The sequence below is a fragment of the Gallus gallus genome, chromosome Z, assembly GCF_016699485.2.
Source record: "Gallus gallus isolate bGalGal1 chromosome Z, bGalGal1.mat.broiler.GRCg7b, whole genome shotgun sequence".
NCBI lineage: Eukaryota > Metazoa > Chordata > Aves > Galliformes > Phasianidae > Gallus > Gallus gallus.
In genome coordinates, this window is record NC_052572.1 from 25,149,914 (window position 1) to 25,176,659 (window position 26,746).

At 40.7% G+C, this 26,746-nt stretch overlaps 1 protein-coding gene across 1 annotated transcript in view; it reads right to left on the reverse strand.

Moving 5' to 3' along the window:
- The window catches only part of ARHGEF28 (Rho guanine nucleotide exchange factor 28), a 131,068-nt gene that overhangs the window by 26,518 nt on the left and 77,804 nt on the right, over nucleotides 1–26,746 (reverse strand). Inside the window, exons 12-30 of the mRNA XM_040655648.2 lie at nucleotides 25,466–25,649; nucleotides 24,065–24,176; nucleotides 22,448–22,528; nucleotides 21,452–21,491; nucleotides 20,744–20,867; nucleotides 19,278–19,410; nucleotides 18,852–18,907; nucleotides 16,376–16,427; nucleotides 15,636–15,780; nucleotides 15,398–15,519; nucleotides 14,374–14,514; nucleotides 13,713–13,963; nucleotides 12,777–12,899; nucleotides 12,295–12,412; nucleotides 11,170–11,424; nucleotides 10,162–10,238; nucleotides 9,263–9,441; nucleotides 8,596–8,690; nucleotides 2,194–2,376 (exon numbers count right to left, since the gene is read on the reverse strand). Of these exons, the coding sequence (XP_040511582.1) occupies nucleotides 2,194–2,376; nucleotides 8,596–8,690; nucleotides 9,263–9,441; nucleotides 10,162–10,238; nucleotides 11,170–11,424; nucleotides 12,295–12,412; nucleotides 12,777–12,899; nucleotides 13,713–13,963; nucleotides 14,374–14,514; nucleotides 15,398–15,519; nucleotides 15,636–15,780; nucleotides 16,376–16,427; nucleotides 18,852–18,907; nucleotides 19,278–19,410; nucleotides 20,744–20,867; nucleotides 21,452–21,491; nucleotides 22,448–22,528; nucleotides 24,065–24,176; nucleotides 25,466–25,649 (2,471 nt within the window). The remainder of the gene's footprint in view (nucleotides 1–2,193; nucleotides 2,377–8,595; nucleotides 8,691–9,262; nucleotides 9,442–10,161; nucleotides 10,239–11,169; nucleotides 11,425–12,294; nucleotides 12,413–12,776; nucleotides 12,900–13,712; nucleotides 13,964–14,373; nucleotides 14,515–15,397; nucleotides 15,520–15,635; nucleotides 15,781–16,375; nucleotides 16,428–18,851; nucleotides 18,908–19,277; nucleotides 19,411–20,743; nucleotides 20,868–21,451; nucleotides 21,492–22,447; nucleotides 22,529–24,064; nucleotides 24,177–25,465; nucleotides 25,650–26,746) is intronic.

A 26,746-nucleotide genomic window follows, 5' to 3' on the forward strand; every position in this document is an offset into this window, starting at 1 on the left:
CAGGAAAAGTTCAGCTTCTCTGTTACAGTCCTTTCAGGTGGTTGAAGACAGTAACATCCATCAAACTATCTTCTTTCAGGAGTGAGCTCTATCACCCCTCCTCAAACATCATGTTCTCTGGACCCCTAATCATCTTGGTGCTCTTTGCTGAACATTTTCCAGTAAGCCTTGCGCTCAGGAGTCCAGTGCTGGACACAACACTACTAATACTTCTCACCATGGGTGAACCATCTCCCTCAACCTGCTGGAAACACTTCTCCTAATGCAGCAGCCCATTAGGATGTTGGCTTCCTTTGCTTGCAAGGACACGTTCCTGGCTTGTGGTCAACCTGCTGTAGACTGGAACTCCCAGGTGCACTTCTGTAAAGCTGATTTCTATCTACTCAATATCCAGCCTATACCAACACATACGCTACTCCATCCCAGATGCAGGCCTTTGCACCTGTCTTTGCCAAACTTCTTGAGGCTTCACTCAGTCCATCTTCCCAATCTGTTGAGGTCTCTCCTCAATTGATTACTCCTTCTAGTTTGCAGACAACCATGAATTTGCTGAGAGTTTACACAATTCAATTGTTACTTCATTAATAAATCTGTTGTAAAGTAATGATCTCAATTATCTATCCCTCAGAGAATCCCTTAATAACACATTGCCAGCTGATCATAATCCTCTAAGCCTAGAAATCCAGCCAATTTTCCAAGCAGTTATGCATTACTTATGTCACCAGCTTAGCTGCAAGGACATTACAGACAGTTTAGGCAGTGTTGAAGGACTTGTAGATGTCATGGCAGAAAACATGTGATGCCCTTTTCTCATTATGAAAGCCACCAGGTTGCTCAGACACTATTTGCCCTTGATGAATGCATGTTGGCTGTTTCCAATCACGTCTTGTCTTTCATGTGCTTGGAAATGCATTTCTTTGCTCTGTCATCTTCATAGAGGTTGAAGTGAGGCTGACTGCTTTGTAGTTCCCTTTATTTTCTCTTTTTAGGAACAGTGTGAAGACGTTTGCATTCTTCAAATCCTCAGGAGCCTCTCCTGATCACCATGACCTTTTGAAGATGACAGAAAGCAGCCTCAAAATGACATTGGCCAGCTCCCTGAGCAACTTTCATTTATCCTGCCTTGTCCCATGGATTTGAGTACCTCCAGTTTGCTTAAGTGCTCCTTAAACTCATCCTTCTCTACTGTGCTTTACTGCTAAGAGTCTGCCGTTAGCTCAGGGATTTGTATTATAGAAGTAATTCCATACACACTGCTGTAAACTTGTTAATGTGAGATGAAAAGATATCAACAACAACATTAGAATGACAGAAAGTGAAAATTAAGAGTGGGTAGAATCAGATGTGTGCAATATAGATTGCCACTCTAGATAAAACGACATCTGTAATTTTATCACTGCCTTATATTCACCACCCAAAGACAAATTCTATCAATAACACTGTTCTCTGAGTTCCAATTGATGATGGAGGTCAACCTCTGCAGTTACTAGTTGAAATGTGGTTATTTGTACACAGCTCTCACTCTGGGTAATACTACAATCTTGCAATACCTCTCAAAGAGCATATGGTCTATGATGAATATGGCTCAATTTACCAGGACTCATTTCAACTGAGTTTAACAGGAATTTAGTTAAACTTCCAAATAGACATGGCACCTAGAAATACTATTCCCCTCATTCCTTCAGAGGACTGTACTATAGACAGTACAAGGCTATCCACCCTTTGATAGTGTGAAGAAAAATTTGGCTCCCACAGTAATTATGGCAGGCATTTCTTGGAAAATCTGTCAAGATTGTCTGCAGTTCAGTTTGTACGTGACCTTACAGGATTCTGATCTGTCATCAAATCAATAAACATAGGTGAAGATAAGGGAGAAGATGCTGTATCATGCTGTACCCAGTGATGCGCTTCACAAGGCTGTACTGCAAGGCAACCAGTTACTGAGATGTTCCTCAAATGAAATCTAACACCATGGTCCAGACTGCTTATAATAAGATGTTATTCACTAAATATATCCCCACTAAACGTATCTTACAGTCTTCTTTGTGTTCTCTGCCAACCTTTGGCACAGCCAGCGCTTGAGACTTGGAAGAACTGTAGCATAAGGCAACATGGCTATACTTTATTACCTTGAAATATCTGCCCACATGGCAGGTGAAGAGCCACCACTGCACACTTCCCATGCAAACTCACCTTCTCTGAGGGCTGCTACCAGCAACGAAGAAGCCTGTGGAGTTTCTCCATAATCAGGTTTGATAAGGAGGTGAGGTTCTACATGAACATCTTCAAATCCACTCATATCTACTAGTTCTGCATAGATATGCAATTTGTCTTCCAAGCAACTGCAGATTTGCTGGTCCTGGTTACTCAGTGATTCTGTCAACCAAAATTGAACATTGTATTAATATTTTTTATCCTGCAGGTAAAGCACATTCCAGATATATACTTCTAATCTTTATACCATGTAGACATTGCTAACTTGAGATAGACAACAGACTTGTTCAATGCCTCTTATAGGTGGCCAGGAACTGAATTCATCCATGGTCTGTCCTGATGAAAGCTGGAAAAGACACTGGGTAGGTCACTGCCTTATACCAATGACATGGCTTTGGCTGTACTCTGGAGCACTTCTGCTGAACTCACAATAAGCAATGCTGGAAAAGCACTTGGCTGAGGCCAGCAGAAGACATGCTGATTCAGTGTGTCAGTGTCAAAAAAGAACATCTGCTCTCTATAGAGGATGCCTTCCCCTGTGGCATTCCCCAGGAAGGACATTGCTGAAATTTCTCTCCTCACAGCAGTAAAAAGATGTGGAAATTTTGCACAGGGGAACCAATGAAACAAAATTGAACTCTACACTTTAAAATAAAAATAAGAACAATAAAAGATGAAATGTGTCCTGGTTTCAGTTGGTTTTCTTCCTAGTGTCTGGTATGATGCCCTACTTTGGCTTTAGGAGAAAAACAATGCTGAGAACACACCGTTTTAGCTGTTTCTCAGAAGCAAAGGCCATTTCAGTTTTCCATTACCTCGTACTGTCATGCCAGTCAGGGGCTGGGGGCACAAGGAGCTGGGCAGGGACAGAACCAGGACAGCTGACCTAAACTTGCCAAAGGGATGTCCCATACTGTATGACATCATGTTAAAAAACTGAGGGGAGTTGGCTGAAGGCGGGCAGCCACTGCTTGGGGTCTGAATGTGTGTAGGTTGATGGGTGGTGAGCAATTGTGCATCATTTGTTTCTTAAATATTTATTTTTATATATATACACACACTATTATCATTACTATTATTTCTCTCTTCCTTTTCTGTCTTAGAAAATAGTACCTAACTCAATCCACGAGTTCTACTCTTTTTTTTTTTTTTCAACTCCCTTCCCTATCCCACTAGAGAAGTGACTGTGCTAAAGGCTGTGTAGGGGGTTAGACCTGAACAGACCTTGTGATGAACAATGAGGGACTCGAAGGGTTAAGATAACAACAGATCTGACCAAAGTGCATTAAAACAAAGTTGTTGTAAGTGGTATAACACATTAACAGTTGCTGGTCACAGTGCTGATCTTTTTGTTCACAATGTAGTTTTATTTGCTTTCAAGCTTATTTTTCTTAACTGCTCTCAGGTTGTTTACTGTCTCTGAGGGTAGGACTGAGCTTTATGGTTATTTATGATTTTGCTAGTTTGTATACAGCACATGCTCATGTTATACCGGTCATCGATTTAATTTGGTACTTGTACTCAGTAGTGCCATCATTCTCGCAGTTCTCTTAACAAGTATACTAACCTAAAAGAGTTGTTGACAATTTTGTGTATACCTGGGATATTTAAACTAGCATGATCTTATTGCTATGTCTTCTGCATGTGTTTCCAGTTTTATTACTGGTTAAGAAACTATTTAAAAATACCACTCACTACCTTGAGGCAGGTTGATGTGGGTGGCAAGTTACGTGGGAGGATATGGGCAGGCTTCTATCATGATTGTGATGGGTCTGGAACTCACCTCTGAAGAAATGCAGAATCCTAAAAAGCTGACAAAATGTTTTTAAAAAGTATGCCCTCATCTTGGTAATGTCAAAAACTTACAACTTGCTGCGCTGTGCTGCAGTCTGGCCTATGCCTACCAAACACTATTCAAAACTGTCAAGCATTATCAAAAAGAATGAAATGCCTTTGGATCTGATGCAGCTCCTGCAACAGGCCCTGCAGCCAAACTAGAGAACCAACCCATACCAGTCCCTGTCCACAAGCAGAAAAAAAGGACATGAAAGACAGTCCCTTCAGTAAGGAAGGAAGAAGAGGATGAGGAAGACTACTCCATACCACAGCCATCACAAGAAGTGGAGGAAGAGGCAGAGGTTACAAATGAGTCAGTAACCACCTCACTACAGGTGAGCAGTGATATATGTGGGAAGATTTCAGCTGTCATCTAGGTGAAGCTGTTGTCACCTGGCTGTTCCAATGCTGGGACAGAAGGACTGACAGCATGAGCTGAGTTGGGTATGGAGGCAAGGCAGATGAGAAGGGAGAACTGCAAAGAAAGAAAAAACTTCACTATTCCCCTTCCCTCCTCCCCCCCCCCCCCAAATCCTGTCAGCTGTGAAACAGATTTATCCCTATAAGGATGATGTCTGCCAGTCAAGTGGGCCACCATGTAAAGAGGTACCCAGTACCTGATGGAATTAGGTGTGCTGTAGGTGGTGCGTAATATTGACCTGAAAAATGTTTGATTATCTCAAAATCTGGATAGTGTCAAGTGCGTACAATCTACATGGCAGAAATATGTACAGAGTTCACCACCATCTTACTCACTGGCAGCAATTACTTGCAAAGATGGAGATGAGCAAATACTGGATGAATTGGCTGACTAGGTGACTGGGTGAATGGTTGGACTGGATGATCCTGTAGGTCTTTTCCAACCTTAGCGATTCTATGATTCTACGACTAGCTCCAGCAATACAAAGAAAGTCACTTCCTCCCTATGTGCCTATCTCAGCCTTGGAGAAATTGGATCAGCAGCTTGAGGAGAAAGAAAGAAAGTTTTCTCCTCCACTTGTACAAACCAGCATATCAGCTATTAGAAGTGTTTCTCAGCTTGAGAGAGGGGATATAGTGGGTACACACCATGTGCTGTGTGACTATGAAGAGAATGTGAGAAAGTGAATTGGAAAATCCACTTCAACCCGAGAGGCATGGGTATGGAAGCTGCAAGGGAAAACAATCTCTCTATTTATTGGACAGTGTAGATTTGATGGCCTGGCACATCAGAACCACTGGAGTGAAAGGCACTAGTGGACACCAGCAGACGGTGTACTGTACTCCAATGCCATCAAGTTATAAAGGGGCAGAACCCATGTGTATTTCTGGAGTGACAGGGAGATGCCAAGAGCTAACTGTACTGGAGGCTGAAGTGAGTCTAACCAAAAATGAGTGGCAAAAGCACCCCACTGCAACTGGCCCAGAAGCTCCGTGTATCCTTGGTATAGATTACCTCAGGAGAGGTTACTTCAAGGACCAAAAAAGGTACTAGCAGGCTTTTGGTATAGCTGCCTTGGAGATGGAGGACATTAAGCAGCTGTCTACACTGCTCAGCCTCTCCGAGGACTCCTGTTGTGAGGCTGCTAAGAGTACCAACAACAGGTGCTGTTTGCTACCACAGTAGTGTACCAGTGGTACTATCACACCAATCAAAATTCCCTGATCTCCATCCATAAGCAGATTTGTCAACTGGAGAGCAAAGGAGTAATCATCAAGACTCACTCACCCTTCAATAGTCCCATATGGTCAGCATGAAAGTCCAAAGGAAGGTGGAGGCTAACAGTGGACTACCATGGTCTGAATGATGTTATGCTAGTGCTGCCATGCCACATATGCTAGGACTTCAATATGAACTTCAATAGGAGTCAAAGGCAGCCAAGCAATAAGCCACAACTGATATTTCCAATGTTTTTCTGAATTCCTTTGTACAGGCCACAGCGTGCTTTCACTTAGATGGGTGTCCAGTATACCTGGAATCAACTGACACAGGGTGGAAACAGTCCTACTATTTCCCATGGAATGATGCAGACTGCACTGGAACAGGGGAGGGCCCTTTAACACCTGTGATGCATTATCACATGGGACAACACAGCAAAGGAAGTTCTTGAGAAAGGGAAGAAGATTATCCAAATCTGTCTGAAAACCAGTTTTGCCATAAAGCAAAGATAGCTCAAGGGACACAAACAGAAAATCCAGTTCTTAGGAAAAAACGCTAAGATGAACATTATCAAATCCCCACAGATGTGGCCAGTAAAGTAACTACCATGTCTCCACCAACTACAAAAAGGAAACACAAGCTTTCTTATGTGTTGCTGGTTTCTGGAGAGGGCGTATTACAGATTACAGTCTGATTGCAACCCCTCTCTATCGAGTGACCCAGAAAAAGAGCAATTTCACATAGGGCCCTGAGCAACAAGAAGACTTTGAACAAATTAAACAGGAGATAGCTCGTGCAGCATCCAGTCTGGTGCAGGACAAGATGTAAAAAATGTAAAAAATTCCAGGAAGAATGGCTCCATCTGGATCCTCTGTCAGAAAGCACCAAAGGAGACTCAAGGTTGATGCTAGGATTTTGGAGCTGGGGACAGGCTTCAAAACCTGCAACATTCCAACTTAAAAAGAGATATTAGCAGCATAGGAGGGGGTCTGAGCTGCTTGAGAAGTGGCTGGTACTGAAGCACAGGTACTCTTGTACCTGACTGCTTGTGCTGGGCTGGATATTCAAAGGGCAGGTTCACTCCACACATCATAAAGCTGATGCTACATGAAGTGATCTGCACTGATCACACAATGAGTTCCAACAGGAAACTCCAGTCACACAGGAATCTTGGAAGTGATCATAGACAAAGATTTTGAAACACTATGAGAGGAGGAGGGGACATGTGTTAAAAAGGTAGTATGATAAAATACCAGAGAATTAGAAGAAATATGCCTTCTTTACTCATGGGTCTTGTATTGTGAGAAAGCACGGGAGATGGAAGGCTGCCGTACAGAGCCCTACACAACAAGCTGCAGAAGGACAAGGTGAATCAGGCCAGTTCACAAGAGCGAAGACCACACAGCTGGCTTTAGACACCGCTGAACAAGAAAAGTGGCTAATGCTCTACTTTCATACTGACTCATGGTTGTTAGGAAAATTCCCTGTGGGGGTGGTTACAAGCAATGAAAGCAGAACAACTGGCAGCGCAGAGGCAACCCCCTCTGGGCCACTGCTCTTTGGAAAGATATTGCTGCCCAAGTAGAGAACATGGTTGTAAAGGTTTGTCACACAGACAGATGCCCATGCACCCACGAGTCATACCACTGAAGAGCACTGAAACAACCAGCATGTGGATTGGACTGCTAGGAAGATTTGGACTGGCAACATAAGGGTGAATTATTTTTTGCTCAGTGGGCCCATGATATCTGAGGCCATTGTGGAAGAGATGTAACACATATGTAGGTTCAGGATCAAGGGGTGGAGTTGACCGTGGACAGTACTGCACAGGTTATCCACACATGTAAAATGTGCTGCAGTTAAGAAAGCCAAATGGAAAAAACTTTTCTGGTACAGAGAATGATGTCTGAAACATAAATATGAGGCCTGCCAGGTTGATTATATCACACTCCCACAAACCCTCCACAACAAGTGCCGTGTGCTTACCGTGGAGTAAACAACCACTGAATGGCTGGAAACAGATTCTGTGCCACATACTGCTGACTGAAATGCTATCCTGGGCCTTATACATCTGTGTGTATATGTATATGTATATATATATATAGTGTGTGTATATAGTGCATATATATACTATATATAGTATATATATGTGTGTGTGTATACATACAATATATCTACATATATATAGTATATATAAATACGTATATATATAAAGTCATCATTAACTTCCTTTTCAGTCTTAGTAAGTAGTTTTTATCTCAATCTACAAGTTCTACATTTTTTTCCAATTCTCTCCCCCATCCCACTGGGAGGGGATGAAGTGAGCAAAAGGCTGTATGGTGTTTATCTGCTTGCTGGGTCAAACCACAAGAAAATGCCACAAACAAGTGAAGCCATACAGTTACTCAATACAGAATATTTGAAGTACTTCCATGAACAGGAAAGTATTTTACCTCAATGATAATTTTATAATTTCAGTGTTTATTCTGAATAATACATTTCACTTTTTCTTTTGTACTCAAAATAACGTAACAAAAATATGAAGTGTTTGGAAAAAAGCTGTGGATGCTCCATCCCACAAGGTGTTCAAGGTCAGGTTGGATGGGGCCCTGGGCAGCCTGTTCTAGTATTTGATATGGAGGTTGGTGACCCTCCATGCAGCAGGGGGATTGGAGCTTGATGATGCTTGAGCTCCCTTCCAACCCAAGCCATTCTATGACTCTATGATGAAGAAATTATTCTCTTTCAGGCAACTCACATAATACAATCAGACAACCGTGGCTGTCTCTGCTGTGACTCTGCTTATTAAGCCATTCTGAACCCATCCGCCAATATATGCATGTTATACATCCATTCTAACCTCTCAGGACATGGCAGCTCTCAGAGTGGCAGGTAAGGTACTGTACCTTGACATTTCTGAATTTTGCATGCTTTAGCCTCAGCGATACGTCTGTCCTCATCAAATTCACCTATTTTTCCTTCTTCCTGTTCCTCTGGACAACTGTGGAAATGAAGCAAAGGTAGACAAAGTAATATCTGTATATATTCAGTATATTCATAATGTTGCATTCATAATATACTACAAAATACCAACCAATTTTGGTCCAGATCATGCCATTTGCCCACTTCCATAAAAAGCAGCAACTAGGCATAAACAAGACTGAAGGATTCCTTTTTAATCCTGGCAAGACTGTAAGTCTACGGTGCTTCGCATAAGGCTCACATCTGAAGAGCAATGCCTTCCCTGCTATATGTAGTGGACAAATACCAAGGTGAGACTGGAGATTTACCCAGAATGGATGCATGGGCATTTGCAAGATTCAAGAAAGTATCCAGTGCCAAAGGCAAATGAAAGAGAAGCTTAAATTGACAGGTAAGGACATCTGAGAGGAGTAGGAAAGGTCTACCGGTTCAGTGAAAAATTAGAAGTAACACGGTAAGTTTGACAGAATTGACAATGAGGTTTTGGGGTCTCTGAACTCAACATAGAAAAAAGCACGCTGCCAAAAATACCCAAATGATCTCCTTTTCACTTTGAACTACCAGGGTGAAAACAAAAGTCTTTTTCTCTACCTTTCCACTGCATCTTGAATATGCCTCATCCAGCTGTTACGCTCTTCTCTGGAGTTCGTATGAACTTCATACATCTCAGGTCCTGCAGATGAAGCACTAATCAGAAACATCCCCCTTTCTTCATTGGCTACTTCTCTTACAATGAGCTTCTGAAGAGAGATGACTGAAGGCTTCTGGTCCTGGGAAGAACAGTCACAACATACATAAAAGTAAATGTCTCTCTCATAAAATGCCACACTTCTAGAAGAGGACAGTTTTTCAATTGGTTGAACTAATTCTCATCTTGGTATACTCAGCCTATTTGTATTCCCACCAAGTATAAGTCTGTAAGAGTTGAGTATTCAGACATCTTATTTAACCACTTTGTTAAATACTTTATAGTATTCATGAATAAGTAAAGCACTGGGTATATGCTAAAAACAAATACCAGAGGCTCAGTGATACTGAGACACTGTGTTTATATAGCATTTATATGCTTTGGGAACTTCAGTCTATGACCTTTAATGCATTTTATGTGTGTTTACTACTACTACACTTGCAGTCAAAATAATTCTTCTGTTTTGCTTTGGTTTTTCGGGGCTTTTTTTGTTTTGTTTTGTTTTTGGTTACAAGTTATTTTAGATAAGTGAAAGAGCTTGCTCTGTTTCCTAACTTCATGATCAGATGAGGCATGTCACTAAACCTCTTTCTGTTTTCATCTCTCTTCTCAAAAAAAGAACAACTCAATTTTGAAAAGAATATTTACCTTCCATATACTGGTATATTACTGTTCTGAATATATTACCAGTATTAAAGAAATTAAACAGTATGTGAGAGTAACCTAGAAAGGGATCTAACTGTTGAGTAGTACATAAATAAAAAAGTAATATATATATTCACAAGTCTGATAATATACTTACAACAGCTGCAAAAACGTACTTCTGATCTTTTTCTTGCAAGAACAGCAGCATATCAGTTAGAAGCAGAGCTAGGGTGTCTCAAAATGAAAAAAAAAAAGGAAAATTACTATTTTTTAATGAAAAGTATTACAGTTATGCTTAACTTCTTTTTTTATCTTTGAAAAAGAAGAAACCCTGGTCAGTAAGTAACTCACAGAATCCTGCATTAAGCCAAACAAGAAATAACTGGATTATCCTATGTTTTGCACAAAGCAATGGCAAGCCATCACTTTGACCCTCCTGGGAAAGACCACACTTTCTGATATCCACCCTCCTGCAGCACAGTGCTGAAGCACTGGCCCCCAGAAAGAAGAAACTCTTACTCAAACTTCCCCCTAGCTTCTCCAAGCTTTAAAAAGGCAGCCTACTAAACAATACCCTACACAAGTTTTATTTTGACCACATTATAACACATACTTGCAGCTCAACATTATACTAACGAAAACATTTATGGAATAACAGTGAGCATACACAAAACAAATATTAGTTAAGTTTCCAAAAAAAAAAAACAAAACAAAACAAATCCCAACATGTGAAAATTAGATTCTGGACTTGAGTGAGAAAATTGGGCTCCAGCCAGATATAGATTCAGGATTTCTTTACCACTGTCTATGTGCCAGCACCACTGCAGAACAGTACATAATAGTCAGTGCTGTGAACAATACAAATGTACAATACAATAACGTGTCACAGGATGAAATTACAGACTGTAGGAAAGTGAACTGGAGCAGGAAATGCAACTGAGAGTAAAATGCAAAAAGCGCAGTTTCCCAAGCTTTGTATGCAAGCTTGTTATTTTAAACATCTATATATGGCAGCAGCTTCTCTTCTAGCAATGAGTTGAATGTTCTCAATACCATTCCCTCAGAAATTTGTTTTTGCAACACAGTGTAATAAAATATCTTCATTGTTAAACCAAACAACCTCCATATGTTATTCATAGAGGACTTCAGTGCTAGGATGGAATACCTTTGAAACGACCAGTAGCTGTTTTCCAGTACACTAAACCTTCATGAAGAAGTATCCTCTCTTTCCTCATCAAGTCTTGCTTCCTAAAAATGTGTCCACTTTTCAGTTTTGTATATGTTTTGTTTTCAGTTCGGTTGAGAATTTCCATCAGTTTTTGCCTTTTCTCGTATTCATTAACTTTCAAATCTACTGCTGCAATCATGTCTTTAATTAAACGAAGGGCTTTGCATAGGTCTTTATGTTCTTCTGTTCCTTCTGTATGAAACGAAACATAAAACAGTGTGATGGTAACTGATGTATTCAAGACAAGGCATTACTCATTACTTTCTGGGAACTAATGAACATAATGTGAGGCTAAAATTGATAAGCCTGTAATTTTACCTTGAACCTGGCAATCAATTTACTAGAGACACTGCAGGTATTTGCCTTTGATTTACCTATCAAAAGATGACAGACACCTCAGATTTATTCACTAGTCAAAACTACACATTGAATATTGCTGACCTACTTATGAGCTGTTAGATTTATTTATTTATTTATTTACTAAATCTAAGTAAATCATACAGTGTATTACTCTTCTGGCTAGGAGTTAAACTTAGATAGGACTTCAAGGACAAAACATTTACATTTGGATATGCAGCTTTCTACAACCCTACTTTATAGCCCATTTTAGGGGCAATATCTGTAAGCTAATAGCATTTATAAAATGCTCTACAAAACTGCAGGATAATTAATGCTTTGTTTGAAAAGCTGAACAGTAATTTATGAAGCATTTGCCTATCCTCATGAGACACTTGACTGTAATTCTTTTCAAAAACATGCAGAACGTGCCTGAACTAGTTCACATCCTCTGTTCAATATCTTTCATTAAAACATGTTCTACTGGACTTCTAGGCCTTACCTGGATGGAATCTTGGAGATTCTCATATCATAACCTTGGCAAAGACTTCATATACCAGACACAATGTTTGGGCAATATCTGCCTGAACAGTAGGTACTTTCACTGCTCTGGTTCTGCACAGAACAGTGAACTTCATCCTTTGAATAAATTGTAACAGTACATATTCCTTTCATTAGAAATGTACTACAATTTCAGACACAAAACCACACTCAGCTTTTATTCACCTTTTGTGTACTGCAGTATCCTTTCAACTAGAACAGGGTATTTGGTGATTCGCTGAGTGACAAGCAGAATGCATTCGGGGATTCCTCTGCGGCGTGCCAACAAATTGCTGTTCCTCAGCTGCACAGACACAAATACATGATCTCAACAGTAAATTCATATTAAAGTACCAACTAACTAATAACAGATATGATCTCAATGTGTTAGAATGAACTAAAATAAAATGTTGGGTTATCTGAACTATCCGCAAGTAACAATTGCTGCCCTGAGGGAAGAGGTATGCTGTAACAGGACCATGCATGTAACACACACTGGATGCCAAAGCTTTCAAAAAACTGAAAGGAAAATGTGATTTATCAGCTTTCTCTTGAAAAAGGAAAAAGCTTGCCCGTTTTATTAGATATTAAAAATGAGTTACTGAATATAATCTTAATCCTAAATTTAGAGTAAAAACTACATAGATCATACTCTTGTGGAAGCTTACTTTAATAAAATTCTGGAACTTCTTGTTTTGCTGCAACTCTTTGAAGAGATTAACAGCTTCTTTCTGATGGCTGCAAAATTCTCCATATATTTTCTTCATTTTAGTTGCATTTTCCTCTGAAAACTGAAGAAATTAATAATTGAATTGTGCTCAACAGAAAAGCATATACCTACAGACTGTAGTATGTATATTATTTTATAATATGTATATAAATGTATAGTATTTTACACACATACAGCACCTGTAACTTGTATGCTACTTGTTCCTCGAGTTCTCTGAATTTCACTATCAGGTCCTATCAATGCAGAACGAAAACAGGCTGGCCGCTTTAGGAGCAAGAAGAGGAACGCAAGCTGGACAAGTACAAGCATTATATTCTTGTCAATAAAGTAGACTAACTACTGTAACACCACTTCATCTTTTTGCAAACACACTTCCTTTGAGGCTTATTCACATTCATCTGATCTCTCCAATTCTGGAAAAGAATACAGCTAGTACAGAGTGATCACCCCTCCTCTCATGAACAGCAATCCTTGATATGCCACGCATAATTGACTGAACACAGAAAACACACTATCAATTTTTTTCTTCTTTTCATTATTCACTCTTCTGCTTAGCTGCTGCCAAAGTGAGTCCACTGACTTTGTTTTTAGCAATCCGTGGTATTATGGAAGCAGCTGCCTACCAAGAACAGTATCTCAAGTTCATCAATTAGTCACTTGTACCATATATGCAGGAGTTTATCACCAGTTCCTAGCAGTTACTTGTCAGCAATGATTTTCTCTTATTGCTTATCAGCCTGCAACATAAAGGGGACAAACTTTGAATTCTGTAAGGCAATCTTAGTCCTCTTCCCACCCAAAGAAGTTTTAAACTTTGTATGTTGTTTGAGAACCCTGAGTACATAAAGGATTAACAGGACCGATGCCTCCCTACCTGTTGCACAAGGATATCTCCGATTCTGCTGATTACAAAATTACGCTCATTCCCCTCCTCACACGATTCCTGCCGCCTCTCCCTCATTCTACAAAAGAACTGCCTATGGATCTCCAGTAGCTCATCTAAGCAGGGGAATATTCTGTCCACTGTGCTGTGGTCCAGCTGCAGTTCTTCTTTCATTCCCTTCCTGAATATTTCAGACATAATGAACAGGGTGTGGATGTGATGAACTTCTGTTTGCATCAGCTCTGCAGCATAGAAGAAAACAGCATATTAATCATTTTACACGCCTTCATTATATAGTCCTTATCACTTTTTCTGTATTAGCCTCAAACTTAATAGATTGTATCAGTCAGAACTCTTAATTTATCTTGCTCTAGTGCAGCTCTCATAGCTGTCCTGCACTGAGTGCACTGGAGTAGCCAATGCTTAAACTGGACATGGGATGAGTTCCAGGGTAAGTGTCTTAGGTAGTCAGCATGTTCTAACACTTCCTTAACTCTAGGAAACATTGTAATTTGTGACAAAAAATGTTCTTCAAATCTTCTTATTATTCTAAATCAAATCACTCATTCTACCAGACATAAAATATGGCTGGTTCCATCTATTTTCTACAATAAATTGTTTTTAAACCTACATGAAGCTTTGATATACTGACCAAAAATGACATCCTGCCTCTTGGCGACATCCTTTTCTTGCTTGTTACAGAACATCGGATCCACAACAAGACTCCATGACTCCGCCTCAAACTCGTGTGCATCTGAACTGATGTCAGTCCACTGAGACGAATCCACCTCAACTGTGGTAAAACATGCAACTCATAAATAACAGCCAGAAAAACATTAAGGGACACTCCTTTGACTATCATCTATTGATTAAGTAAGGGGGACATATCATAGGGATGAACTTCAAACAACTTCTGCAAATGCTGACAGTGGTATTACAAAAGAAAAGCTTGTCAGATCTCAGCAGCATTACCAAAGTGTTGAAATGCAAATGTGACAGCGAGGGAAGAGAACAAACAAAAAAATCTTCTTTTGTCAGATTCAATCCTCTTATCCTTCTTTGCTTGGAGAAACTTTGTACAATTTAAATGCAAAATCCAACATTGTCAAAAGTAGCTGTGATCCTCCAGTCATTTTGCAGATAACTAGCATGGGATATCTGCACCATCCTTTGTGGATGAATGAGCCTTGGCTCAGAGATTGAACCTAACACCTAACTACAGAAAACACTATTTCTACTCATCTCACAATGATGCGCAGCCATTTTAGGAGGGCAGTTAACCAGAGGTAGATAAGATTTGGGGTTATTGAGGGAACAGAAGTGATGTGGTTAATGTTTTGCAGTGTGCACTGGCAATGGAAATGACCAGATGAGTGCAGAAGTAAAGTATATTGCTTCTAAAAGGATGCCAAATATGTTTCCCCTACCATTTTCCAGTGGCAATACCACGCAAAAATATTCTAAACGTTATCAAAGAGTTACTTGTTAGGAAGAACAGAAAAGTTTTCTTTTAAGACTGCTGTATCTGATTGTATCACTTTAACAAAGTACTAGCTGTAACTAGTAAAAATAGATGTCCTACTTCTACTGGATGAAGTGGCTTCCTACACCAACTTACAAATTTTCCACTTTGCAATATGGGTTAAAAAAGGCAACACTTGTGCAATACTTCTCACCTTCCATCACAAAAGAGTCCATTGAAGAATATGTCCCTAACGCCTGTAACATCTCCTCAGATCTGGACTTGGTCCTCCATGTGCTAGCATCAGAGTCCTGCTCAGGAAACGGCATAGATCTTCTATGGCAGAAAGGAAAAAACAAACAAACAAACAAAACCCAAAAACATTTATTTAATTGTTGTGTTTTCCTAGAAATACTCAATGATGTATTTAGCATTTGGTAGCTGTCCTCTACCTTTCAAAACTGGCACCAGGGACACTTTTGGACAAGGAATGGGACTGCTGCAAGGCCTCCCTCCTCCCAGCAGATACAATGGGTACAGAGGACGAAGGATGCACTGAGGAAATCCCAGGCTGTGAAATGTCTCCAAACGATAAATCTGTGAAGCAAAACATAAAATGACATTTTAACAATGTACAGTATGTCATTAATAGCAGAGTCACACTGTAAATGCTAGTCAGTTTTCATATACATCTATATCTGATAGCACAAATGTCCTTCCCCAAAAGTAAAGTCCATGATGCTTTACTACAGAATATAAAGACAAGCCCCTCAGCAAAGTGGAATAGCTCTGACGTGGGTACTGGAAGAAAACAATCCTCAGTCATAAATACTCTCACATCACAACTTGAACCCAAGGAGATCTAAATATATACACATACGGTGAATGCCATACTCAAAAGCACAAGATAGATAGAACCGTCTACATCTGATTTCCAGTCTCACTGAAAACAAAATTTAGTAAAATTCACCCGCCTTTTAATAGGTGGGGAGATAACTGAATTTCTTCATGAAGTCCTGCTTATCTGTATCAGATATAAGAAGCACAACTATTTTTCCTGATGATATTGAAATGAAAAAGAAACACACAATGATGAAGGAAAGTTTGTGTTGTCATTCCCATGACTTCATAGAAGAGGCTTAACTTATTCACACCATATTCACACACACTCACTAGTCAACTAAATACTTACTTCCTATGCCAACTTGAGGTTTGTTTTTGCTATGGTACCTTTCCTGGGATTTCTGAAAAAGAATGATTTTATGAAACTACAATCAAATCACCTCTGACAACATACTGAACAGTCAAGTTAGTAATTCACTTCCATGTATCATCACATAAAAGAGCCTCACGAAAATGATCCTAAATTATGCTCCTAATTTCAACCAGTAACAAATAAACCTAAGACAAAGTAGAACATTATTTGTACTACAACACAAAACTGAATCTGTCTACACTAAACAGAGTCACTGAGCTATTGCCTTCTGAATTTCTATATCAATATTGCCACAAAGACTGCAAGAAAAGGAAGTAATCTTTGAGGCCTTAGATTCAAACATTCTTGAAGGATTTGTGGCAACACACTGCCTGATGGAGCCTCAGAATAAGAGGCAGAACTGATTCCCCTTCCAAGCTGTACTTTGCAAAACCTGTAGAGAAAGCTTGCTGTACTTAGATATGCATTTTCCCTGGGGTGGGTCAGTAAACACTTTCTGTACCTCATTCTCATTGAGATGAGTAAGAAAGTGGCCCTTGTCTCCTCTTAACAAATAGCTTACCAGTTCCAGTAGTTAAAACTGCCAATTCAGCTGTCCTAGTGTCCTCTACTTGGCTAGATATTTGTGCTAGGCTATAACATGACTAAAATAAAATAGGTATAACTAAAATAAATAAAAATGCCAGTTTAACATCCAGTTTATGCCTTGCTTACCCTGAAGACTATGTATGGAAGCATTCTTCTTGCAGACTGCCATGAGGCAAAATTCAACTACACCAGGAAGATGCATTTTTCTGATTAGAAAAACGTACCACTGTATCACTGTGGCACACTTCTATGCCAGTCCCATTTCATTCCATGATGGCAGCAGCCTTACATGTCTATTTTTCGCAAGCACCACCTTTCTTGTAATAAACTTACCATATTTTTTACTGCTAGTTTGAAGCAAGCAGTATATATCACCCTTAGCCCTGGCTTTGTTCATCTGCAGTAACAGCTGAACAATGGGGGTGAGTGTCCTGACAGGCTGTAGAATCTCCTCCAGCAGAGGTTTTCAGAACAGATCAGACAAATATCTACCAGAATTGTTGCCTAAAGGTCAGCCTCCCTCAGAGTGAGGAGCTGGACTTGATCACCTCCCAAAGCTCCTAACGTTGCTGCTCTCCATTTTCCACTCACATATGTCTCCCCCTCCTGTTTAACAGGATATCCACGGTTTTGGCCATCCTTTCTTTTTTAGAATCATAGAAACACCAATGTTGGAAAAGACTTCTAAGATCATCCAGTCCAACAGTTCACCTACCACAGATATTGACCCACTACACCATGACCCTTAGTAAAACATCAGAACATCCCTTGAACGTCTCCAGGGACAGTGACTCCACCACCTCCCTGGGCAGCCTGTTCCAGTGCCTTACCACAAACCAATTGTTTCTAATATCCAACCTAGACAACCCCTAGCACAACTTAAGGCCATTCTCTCCAGCCCTATCGTTATGTGGGAGAAGAGGCCAATCCCCACCTCAGCACAACCTCTCTTCAGGTAGTTGTAGAGAGTAATAAGGTCTCACCTGAGCCTCCTCCAGACTAAACAATCCCAGTTTCCTCAGCTGCTCCTCATAAGGCTTGTGATCCAGACCCTTCACCAGCTTCACTGTCTTTCCAGACTTGCTTCAGGGCCTCAATGTTTTTCTCACAGTGAGGGGCCCAAAACTGGACACAGTACTCAAGGTGCAGCCTCACCACTGCTGAGTACAGAGGGATCAGCACTCCTCTGCTCCTGACAGCTATACCACTTCTTATACAAGCCAGGATGCCACTGGCCTTCTTGGCCACCTGGGCACACTGCTGGCTCATGTTTAGCTGAGCATCAACCAACACCCCCAGATCCATGCAGTCTTCCAGTCACTTTGTCCCAAGCCTGTAGTGCTGCCTGGGATTGTTGTGGCTGAAGTGCAGGACCTGGCACTTGGTCTTGTTGAACCTCATACCATTGGCCTCAGACCAGAGATCTAATCTTTCCAGATCCCTCTGCAGGGCCTTCCTACCTGCAGGCAGATTGACGCTTACTCCCAACTTGGTGTCACGTACAAACTTACTGAGGATGCACTCAGTGCCCTCATTCAGGTCATCAATAAAGATACTGAACAAGACAGGCCTCAGTATCAGCCCCTGGGGAACAACATTCATGACCAGTCGCCACCTGGATTTAACTCCATTCACCACAACTCTCTGGGCTGGCCATTCAGCCAGTGTTTTACCCTCTTCCAAAAATTCTTGTTCAAGCACAGTGCTTGATAATGCTCACAGAAGATACTTCAGTACCCTTGTAATGCTTCACATATAGACACTGGACCTGGGCAAATTTCCTGTACATTTTTTTCCCTTCACCATTTTTTCTAGAACCCTTGGAAAGCAATTCTAATAAGAGTAGCATGGTAGAGGAAGTTACCTTAGTGCACACAGGAACACACTCCTTACAGTTCTTATGCACAATCACATTGCAATCTGAAAGAGAAGTAGATTTCAAAGCTTGATGCTGAACAGGGGTCTCAGGCTGCAGATGATGTTAACTCTGAAGTTTCACTACAGTTCCTCCTTCAGATGCCCTTATTAAAATAGCCTGGATGTTGCTCTCAAGCTGTAGCCCCTGGCTGGGAAGGACCCCGTTGTGCTGAGCTGGAAGATGCCCGTGGTCCCCTCTGAAGCTGCCACCTGCTTTCCTTCCCCACCTTCCCCTGCCCAACTCAGCCCATTACATAAAATAGGTACTTCCAAATCCAGGCAAGGCTCCTTTTAAAACAGAGTGCTGAACCAGGATCTCAAAGCAGGTTTCAGAGCACTGCAAATTCACACATTAAAACCAGTAACTACTTACAAGAGCACTGCAGTGACTCTTTTCCTAGGAGAGCCTTTTCACAGGCCATACATGGCATAATTCCAGAGAAGGTTCCATTTATAAAATTATGTCTGTTCAGCTTCTCTTTGTCTTTGGTATCTTTATTTTTTGTCTTCATCCCCAATAGCACAAGCAGGAAATAAAGGTGGGGGGGGACAGGAGAAAGAAGGGGAGTATTAGGAAAGAAAATAAAGTGATTCAACCTTAAAAACACAACAACATTCTTTTTTTAAGAGGAAAACATTTTGAAACATTTATTTCCTGTACTGAAAGACTTATAATAGTACACTGTATTACTGTATCTAACATCATTAATGGCATTGCTTCCAGTGACAGTTAGGCCAGCAAAACTTACAAAGGAAGACTGGCATTTATAAGCCTGCAAAAACAAAAGAGCCAGAAAACAAAATTTATGAAGTCTTACTGACTGGCCACACACAACCAAACAAGTATCCATGTTTGCATCTCCTTGTGAAATCTATGCAAAGTCATGCCTGTGCAATTAAAGCCATATTTACATAACCTTATGCAACTGTATTCAGGTATTAAATGACATGGGAAATAAACAATTAATAACATTAATGAATTTAGTAATTTTTGCCTATTTTTACAGTACTTCTGTTGGTGTGAGTACACATTCCTGTGAGCATTTCTGGCATCTATATTTAGGAGACCACACAGACACATGCTTACAAATGGCTGCTGGACTGGACATACATATTCACAGCCAGCTCTGCCAAGTTCACAGCTATAACCACAGCAGCCATTAGCCATCTTTCCATCGACATATGTCATAATATCCTGGGGCACAGGAGAATGTAACCAGCTAAATCCACCTCTAAAGCTGCTAACTAATGCCATTCATTAATCTACATTTCAGATATCTTAAAATTAACCCACAAGCATTTTAATCTGTTTTCACAGTATGTGTGTCTGGCTGTGAAGGCCTTGTATCTGCAGCTCTTTAATGTTAAGCAGTACTTATTCATTCAAGAAGCCTCATTAACATCAAATAAAGAAAATTCAACTGATTAAGTGCCAATGTAGAAGTTACAAAGCTGAGCACTCGTAGGAGTAATTGCAAGAACAAGACCGTAACTTTTGTTTAATAGATAAAATTATTTCTTAAACACAATTCTGATATTTCAACTGCAGCTAAGGAGTCAAATAAGATTATTCGTAACATGAAAAAATGGCAAAGGGCAATCCTTGATATAATTTGGCTAAAGCTACTGTTTAAAAGAAAAGCTGTTTTTCTAGGATGAACGCCCTTTCAGGATATTCTGCATGTATTTTAAAATTAAAAGATAAAGACTGAAGTTCTCCTTCTTTTGTGGTTTTGTAATAAACAATGATCTATCTTTATATAAAAGTCTAGATTCTTATCTACAAATCACACAATCATAGCATCATAAGTAATAGTACATATATGAATCTCAAATTACCTTGTACTTATTCCGTGTGCTAGTCATTCTATTCATCAGAAAGCTGAAAGTCCGACTCACTTTGTATTTTTCAGACTCTGTTTTTGAAGGTACAATATACTTATCCCATTCTTCCTCCTGAATCCTAGAACACAGACCAGCAAAAACAACTCATACCAATGGGAAAAAAGCAAAATCTGGATGGTGGTTGCCTACCATTTAAAAGTACAGTGTTCAATTTTGGTTTTTTTTTTTGTTGTCGTTGTTAAAAAGATTATAAATACGTTTTATAAAAATTAATACTACCAGACTAGCTGGAGGGAACCTGGGCAACCTGAATAGGGAGGCAAAACTTCCCATGGCAGAAGGGTTGAAAGTGGATGGTCTTTAAGGTCCCTCCCAACCCAAGCCATTCCATGACTGCATGATAGCCCACGCAGTGCACAGACTGTGCGATGTGTTACCAGCTTGTCATGACTATCAGCAAACACCTCCTTGTTTTTATTGGGGTCATTTGGCTGCCTTCTCAGATAGCTCCCATTGAACAAATTCCCACCGTGGGAAATGCACATCACAGTGAGCCCAGAAACAAGGAGCCAGGGGCTGAGCTCTGGGCAGAATGTAAGCCTGTGTGTGCAGATGGCCTGGCAGGTGACTGCTCTGTCCTGGGTGTGCATCTATATAGACTGCTACAAGCACTGGGACACACGTGTACGAAAAGCACACTACCTTTTCTCTCGGGAGTGCTCAGGCAAGCTGTATGCTCGTTCTGCAAGACACAAGCAGTTAACCAACACTCACATGAGGAAGTCGTCATGCTCAGGGGAAACACGCGACCTCCATGAGACCATAAGCTTGTCATTAAGCAATTGCAACGTCACTTGAAAATTAGGGAAGCAAAAAAATAAATACATTAGAAGCAGCTTTTTCTACACCATGGCCTACTGAGCCATGGTTAGCAGGCAGTACTTGTCAGAACTGAAATGAATACCTGCAAATGTCAGTTTCTACAAAGAGTCTGTTCTTCAGAACTAGAAAATACATTTTGTTTTACTTGACAAGTCATACTTGAACCATTTATACTCCCATTTGTTTTTTAACTCATCTGTCATAATATATCTTAATGATATTCTTCTAACGTCCACAAATGCAGCTTTATCTAGAGCCATTTTTTAAAATCCCCTTTCATACAGAAGAATATTAGCAGCCTGTGTTCCGCAAAAACTGGGTGACATATTACAAGCTTACATCCTGGAAAGACTGAAGAGATCTCATGGAGACACTTTTCAACAAAATGCCTAAAAAACAATAAATAGGTAATAGGTAGACAGATAGATCAGTAACCCACGCTGCTTTGAAAAATTAGAGCCCCCTCTACCATTTCCATATTAGAAGTCATTTAGTTTTGCAGAGACCACTTGGAAGTATCACAAAGCTACTGACAAACCTAGCTTGAAGCATAGGACTGTGCCGTGTTTAAAGTTAGATACAAATGTGAACACACTGCATGGAGTCGGTTTGTCTTCAGGCAGATATACACTTCATGTTAGTTAGAGCTGGAACACTTATCAAAGAAGCCATGAGACCAGAATAGCATTTCAGTAAGCTGCCAGACAAAACCTGTGCAACAGGATGCGTTCTGAAAACACAACGGCCACATGCCTAAGGGAGATGAAGACAGACTCATGCATAACAGCGCTGAAGGGTTGTCGTCTTGGTACTTACTACAGGGGTGGAGCAGGGACACTGACTTAGAGAGTGAGAGAGCCTGTAGGAGGGATCGGCCACTGTTCATGGGAACACCATCTACAGAGCAGGGACAAATCCTTTACTGTTACAGCCTGCTAATACCTTCTCAAATAAAAGCAAGTAGTTGTTCTCAAGCTCAGCATACTGAAAAGCTTCCATCAAAAACAGACAGTTATTTCCCACTTTTTCCTCATATTCATTTTGAGAAAGATCAGCCTTCTGCCATCGTGCTTTGGTGTTTACCTCACTACAGTGCAGGGTTTTTCTGTGCTTTCCCCAGGCACAGCTGAGCCCTGAGTGAGATGCCACCAGCACTGGCAGCTGGGCAGAGGGATGCAGGCGAGTTTCTAGCAAGCAGACACCTGAAGGGACCCAGACACAGCCGTGTCACAGCCTGCAGAGGTCAGGGTGAGAGTTAGGCATCTGTGACCCTCACTGCCAGCAGCTGGTTGTGCAGCACATGTTTTTGCTGCACAAAGGCCTGTTTCAAAAGCATGGCAAGGAGGTTTCCACAATACAGGGAAATGTCTAGAACAGACTGACACAGGGGGAAGAGAGAAAAGAATGAAAGGGACGTAAACTCAAGCCTGAATCAGGTTGGAGCAGGTAATGATGTCTGAATGAAACTTAATGGTCTGTGACACCAACAGTCCCTTTGGCAATGAGGTCAAAAGAACTTGGTTTTAAGTCTAAGCACACATGTTGCAGAGCTCTGTTTATCAGTCATCTCGTATTCCCATGACAGATTCTCCTTATTTACTTCTTCCCTGTTTTTACAAAGACTTCTCACTAACCTGCTGGATACAAACGGTTGCAAACACATAAGTGATATGGCGAAATACAATGCAGCTACGTGCTGCAGTAGATAATCCTGCTCACAAGACAATCTGAAGTCTTACTATGTATCTTAAAATAAAACACATTAGAAACAATACATAAGAAATTACAGTAAAAGAAATTCATTTTCTATGACACAGGAAGTGAAGTGATCAGAAGTGGACTGAGCCCAGCCCCACTGGAGAACAGCATGTGAGCGTGCTGGATCCAAATCTCTGTGAGACACCTCCAGCTTGGCTTGCTGGTGGAGGTGGGTTCTGATGTTGGAGAAGACCACAGCACATCTACCACTTTTAGACATTCTTCAGGATCTAAGGGAAGCTGGGGCCACCCATTCTCCCTAGGCATTTCTGTATCATCCTTAGCATCCTTTCAGTTTCCACAGGGCAACAGCAGAAGGTTAGGGTAAGGCTCTTTTTCCTTCTCTATGAAAAGAAGATTACTCTTGTCTGCATTACTTTTTCTGACTTGAGCACTCTCATTGTCACAAATCTTATGTCCTTCCAAGGGTTAGCTGCTATGGGTGATGTGATGAGGCAGGGCATGGCAGAAGAGCAATGGAAGATGGCAGGGGTACCTAAGGGCACCTAACTCATTCTAACACATACACTGGTGTGAGCTGCATGTTCACAGACTTTGGGCATACAACTACCAGGAGGAGGGTAGACCTCAGTAAAGAGGTCAGCACTGGGTTGAAGCAGGTGAATATGAGATGGGGCTGTGCATGTTCAAAGCCAGAGTAGAGTTGGCACTGACCTTCACCTGAATCACCAACTGTGAAGTCCTGAAGAATGCGAGGTCTTCCCAATGAATCTTTGGGTGAGGAACAGGAATACGAGCGTGACCGAATTCCAGAGGGTGAACATTCCTGCAACAAATTGCAGCAGATAAGAACTTGTATTGGTTTGAAATTAATCAGCAGCAGAACCAACTGAACCAGTGGCAGAATTTCTGGAAGAGACAGCCGATTTTATAAATAACTTATATTGCTTTCAGTAAAGCTTTAAATTTAAGTACAATTACTGACTACTTCACTTGAATTCTTACACAGCCTGTCATAGTTTTGTCATGAAAAATTTTAGTATATTTCATGAAATAATTTTTGGGTGCACATCAGACTAAGAGAAAGCTTACATTTTTCTCCAATTTCGTGGCAAGAAGCATTCAGTTAGTTTCATGCACCATTATATCTGATGACTAAGTTATGTTCTTTTACTGTGGAGGTTATTAATTCTTTGTGTTTTAATACTACAAGAACATTTCAAACAGACTAACACCTTGTCATGGCAATTAGCGATAAGAAAACAATTATACTCTCTCTCTCTCTCTCTCCCCACTGCTTTTTTTTGTAGTGTGCTAGAAAAGACATTCTGATTCCGAATTATGCCAATGATACAGCTTGAAAGGAACTTGCCATGATTTTTCAATACATCATTTAAATTCCAAGAGGCTACTCCTAAACTGCTTACCTTACTGCCTTTGAAAGTAGCCCTAACAAAATCAACTGCTTGCACAGGACTTGTTTCTTCCTTAAGGAAATCATTTGCTGAAGTTTAGATAAAACTAAACTTTGGTAAGATGCTTGTCTAATAAAATATAAAAAATCCTCGTGAATATAAAATAACTATGCATGCATGTCTGAAGTTCCCAGAAATGGCATGAGGGTCTAAAGAAAACAAAGCAGCCACAATATTCTGGAAATTATAATCAGGAGGAGAGATTTGCACTGTTCATTGTACAAAACCAAGCTGACTCTCATGGAGTCTGGCAACTACTTTAAAACAGGCAGCAGACTGGTTTTATCCTGTTGCTTTTTTGCATTACTGCAGCTGGTTAAATATTTTCTAAGTATTTTGACTAGAAAATGCTGATTCACTAAACCTGATCTATTTCCTCTGAAACACTTCCAATAAATGATGCTTTTTCCAAAGCTGAAACAAGTCTCCGGTGGTTCATTCCATGGGCTGCTGCCAAGCCTGGCCACAACCAGGAGCACCTGTTCCAACATCCCCATCCATGCTGCTCCCTTGGACAGATTAGCACCTGTGACTTTCACCCAGGAAATTATTTTTCCCTTTAAGATTCAAATACTTCCTCATATGTTTTCAGTGACCGACATAACAGGAAGACAATCCAAACCAAAACAGTATCGAATACCTTGGTCTGTGGACTGATAGATAAGGGCAGTGATTCTGTCCGGCTGATGTTCATCTCAGAAGAATCTAATCCATCTCTGCTACAAGCCTTCACCTCTGGATGTTCAAGAAGAGGGTAGGGTATATTGGATCTGCCCAAGACACCTTCACTTCTGCTGTTTACTTCAAGGTCATCGAGACTTGAACTGAAGCAGACAACACAGTATTTAATTACCATACACTCTAGGAATCAGTCTCAATGCAACGTGCAATACCTCTGTATGCTCTGCTGCTAAGTGACAACCCAAGCCACTACCACTGTGTCAAGTTAAGTCATGCTCTGAGTGCCCTCTCATGTTTCCAGTCACCTCGTCATTGTACTCCGTCACTCCGCACAGGACTCACCTGTTCTCACCCTGTTGATCTGCAGTACAGATGTATGCATTGCTGACCCCCTGTAAAACTCTACCACAGTCAGCCACCTCTGGGATAATGTTCAGACCCATGGCAGGCATCACTCTTAAAGGCAAGTGTTCTGTTTCACAGAAGTACCTGCCTCTCTACATACACAATACAGAGAACTGAGACAACTAATTCATATTTTAGTAGGAAGATAAGTATACACGTGGATTTTCTCCTTATATGTGTGTGCATGTGTGTTTAATTAAAATATACGATGTGGCAATTCACAGGAGTCTTCTACAGTTGTGAAGTGATGGCGGATGGAAGAGAAAACTGAAATGTATGGAAGAGGATATGAAACAGTTTGTGAGATCAATTTCAAGACCTATACTTTTAAAAACGTAAGAATGTACAGATAGATACAGGTGGTGTGACACTGAAACAGACTGCCCAGAGATGCTGTGGATGCTCTGTCCCTGCAAGAGTTCAAGGCCAGGAAGATGGGACTTTGATCAACCTGGGCTAGTGGACAATGACCCTATCCATGGCAGTTGAAAAAGATGATCTTTAAGGTCCCTTCCAACACCAACCATTCAGTGATTTTATAAATGTACTGAAAAAACCCCTGGCAAAATCAACACATCAGATATCTAGGGATTTACTGAGTGGCAGAGGTTCTGGTAAAGAACAGTACCATAATGCTTCTCAGCAGCACCAGGCTGTGACAAGTCCTATGATGAGTCTTAGTGGATGTGTATGTGAGTTCATGGTCTGTGTGAACTGAATGACTGGTTGACTGCCTGCAATAACATTCCAGCCCTGCAACATAAAACTTTAAATAATGCTCAGTACTTCTAAATAGTTTCTACCAGGAACATTAGCACAATTCCTTCCCACACCA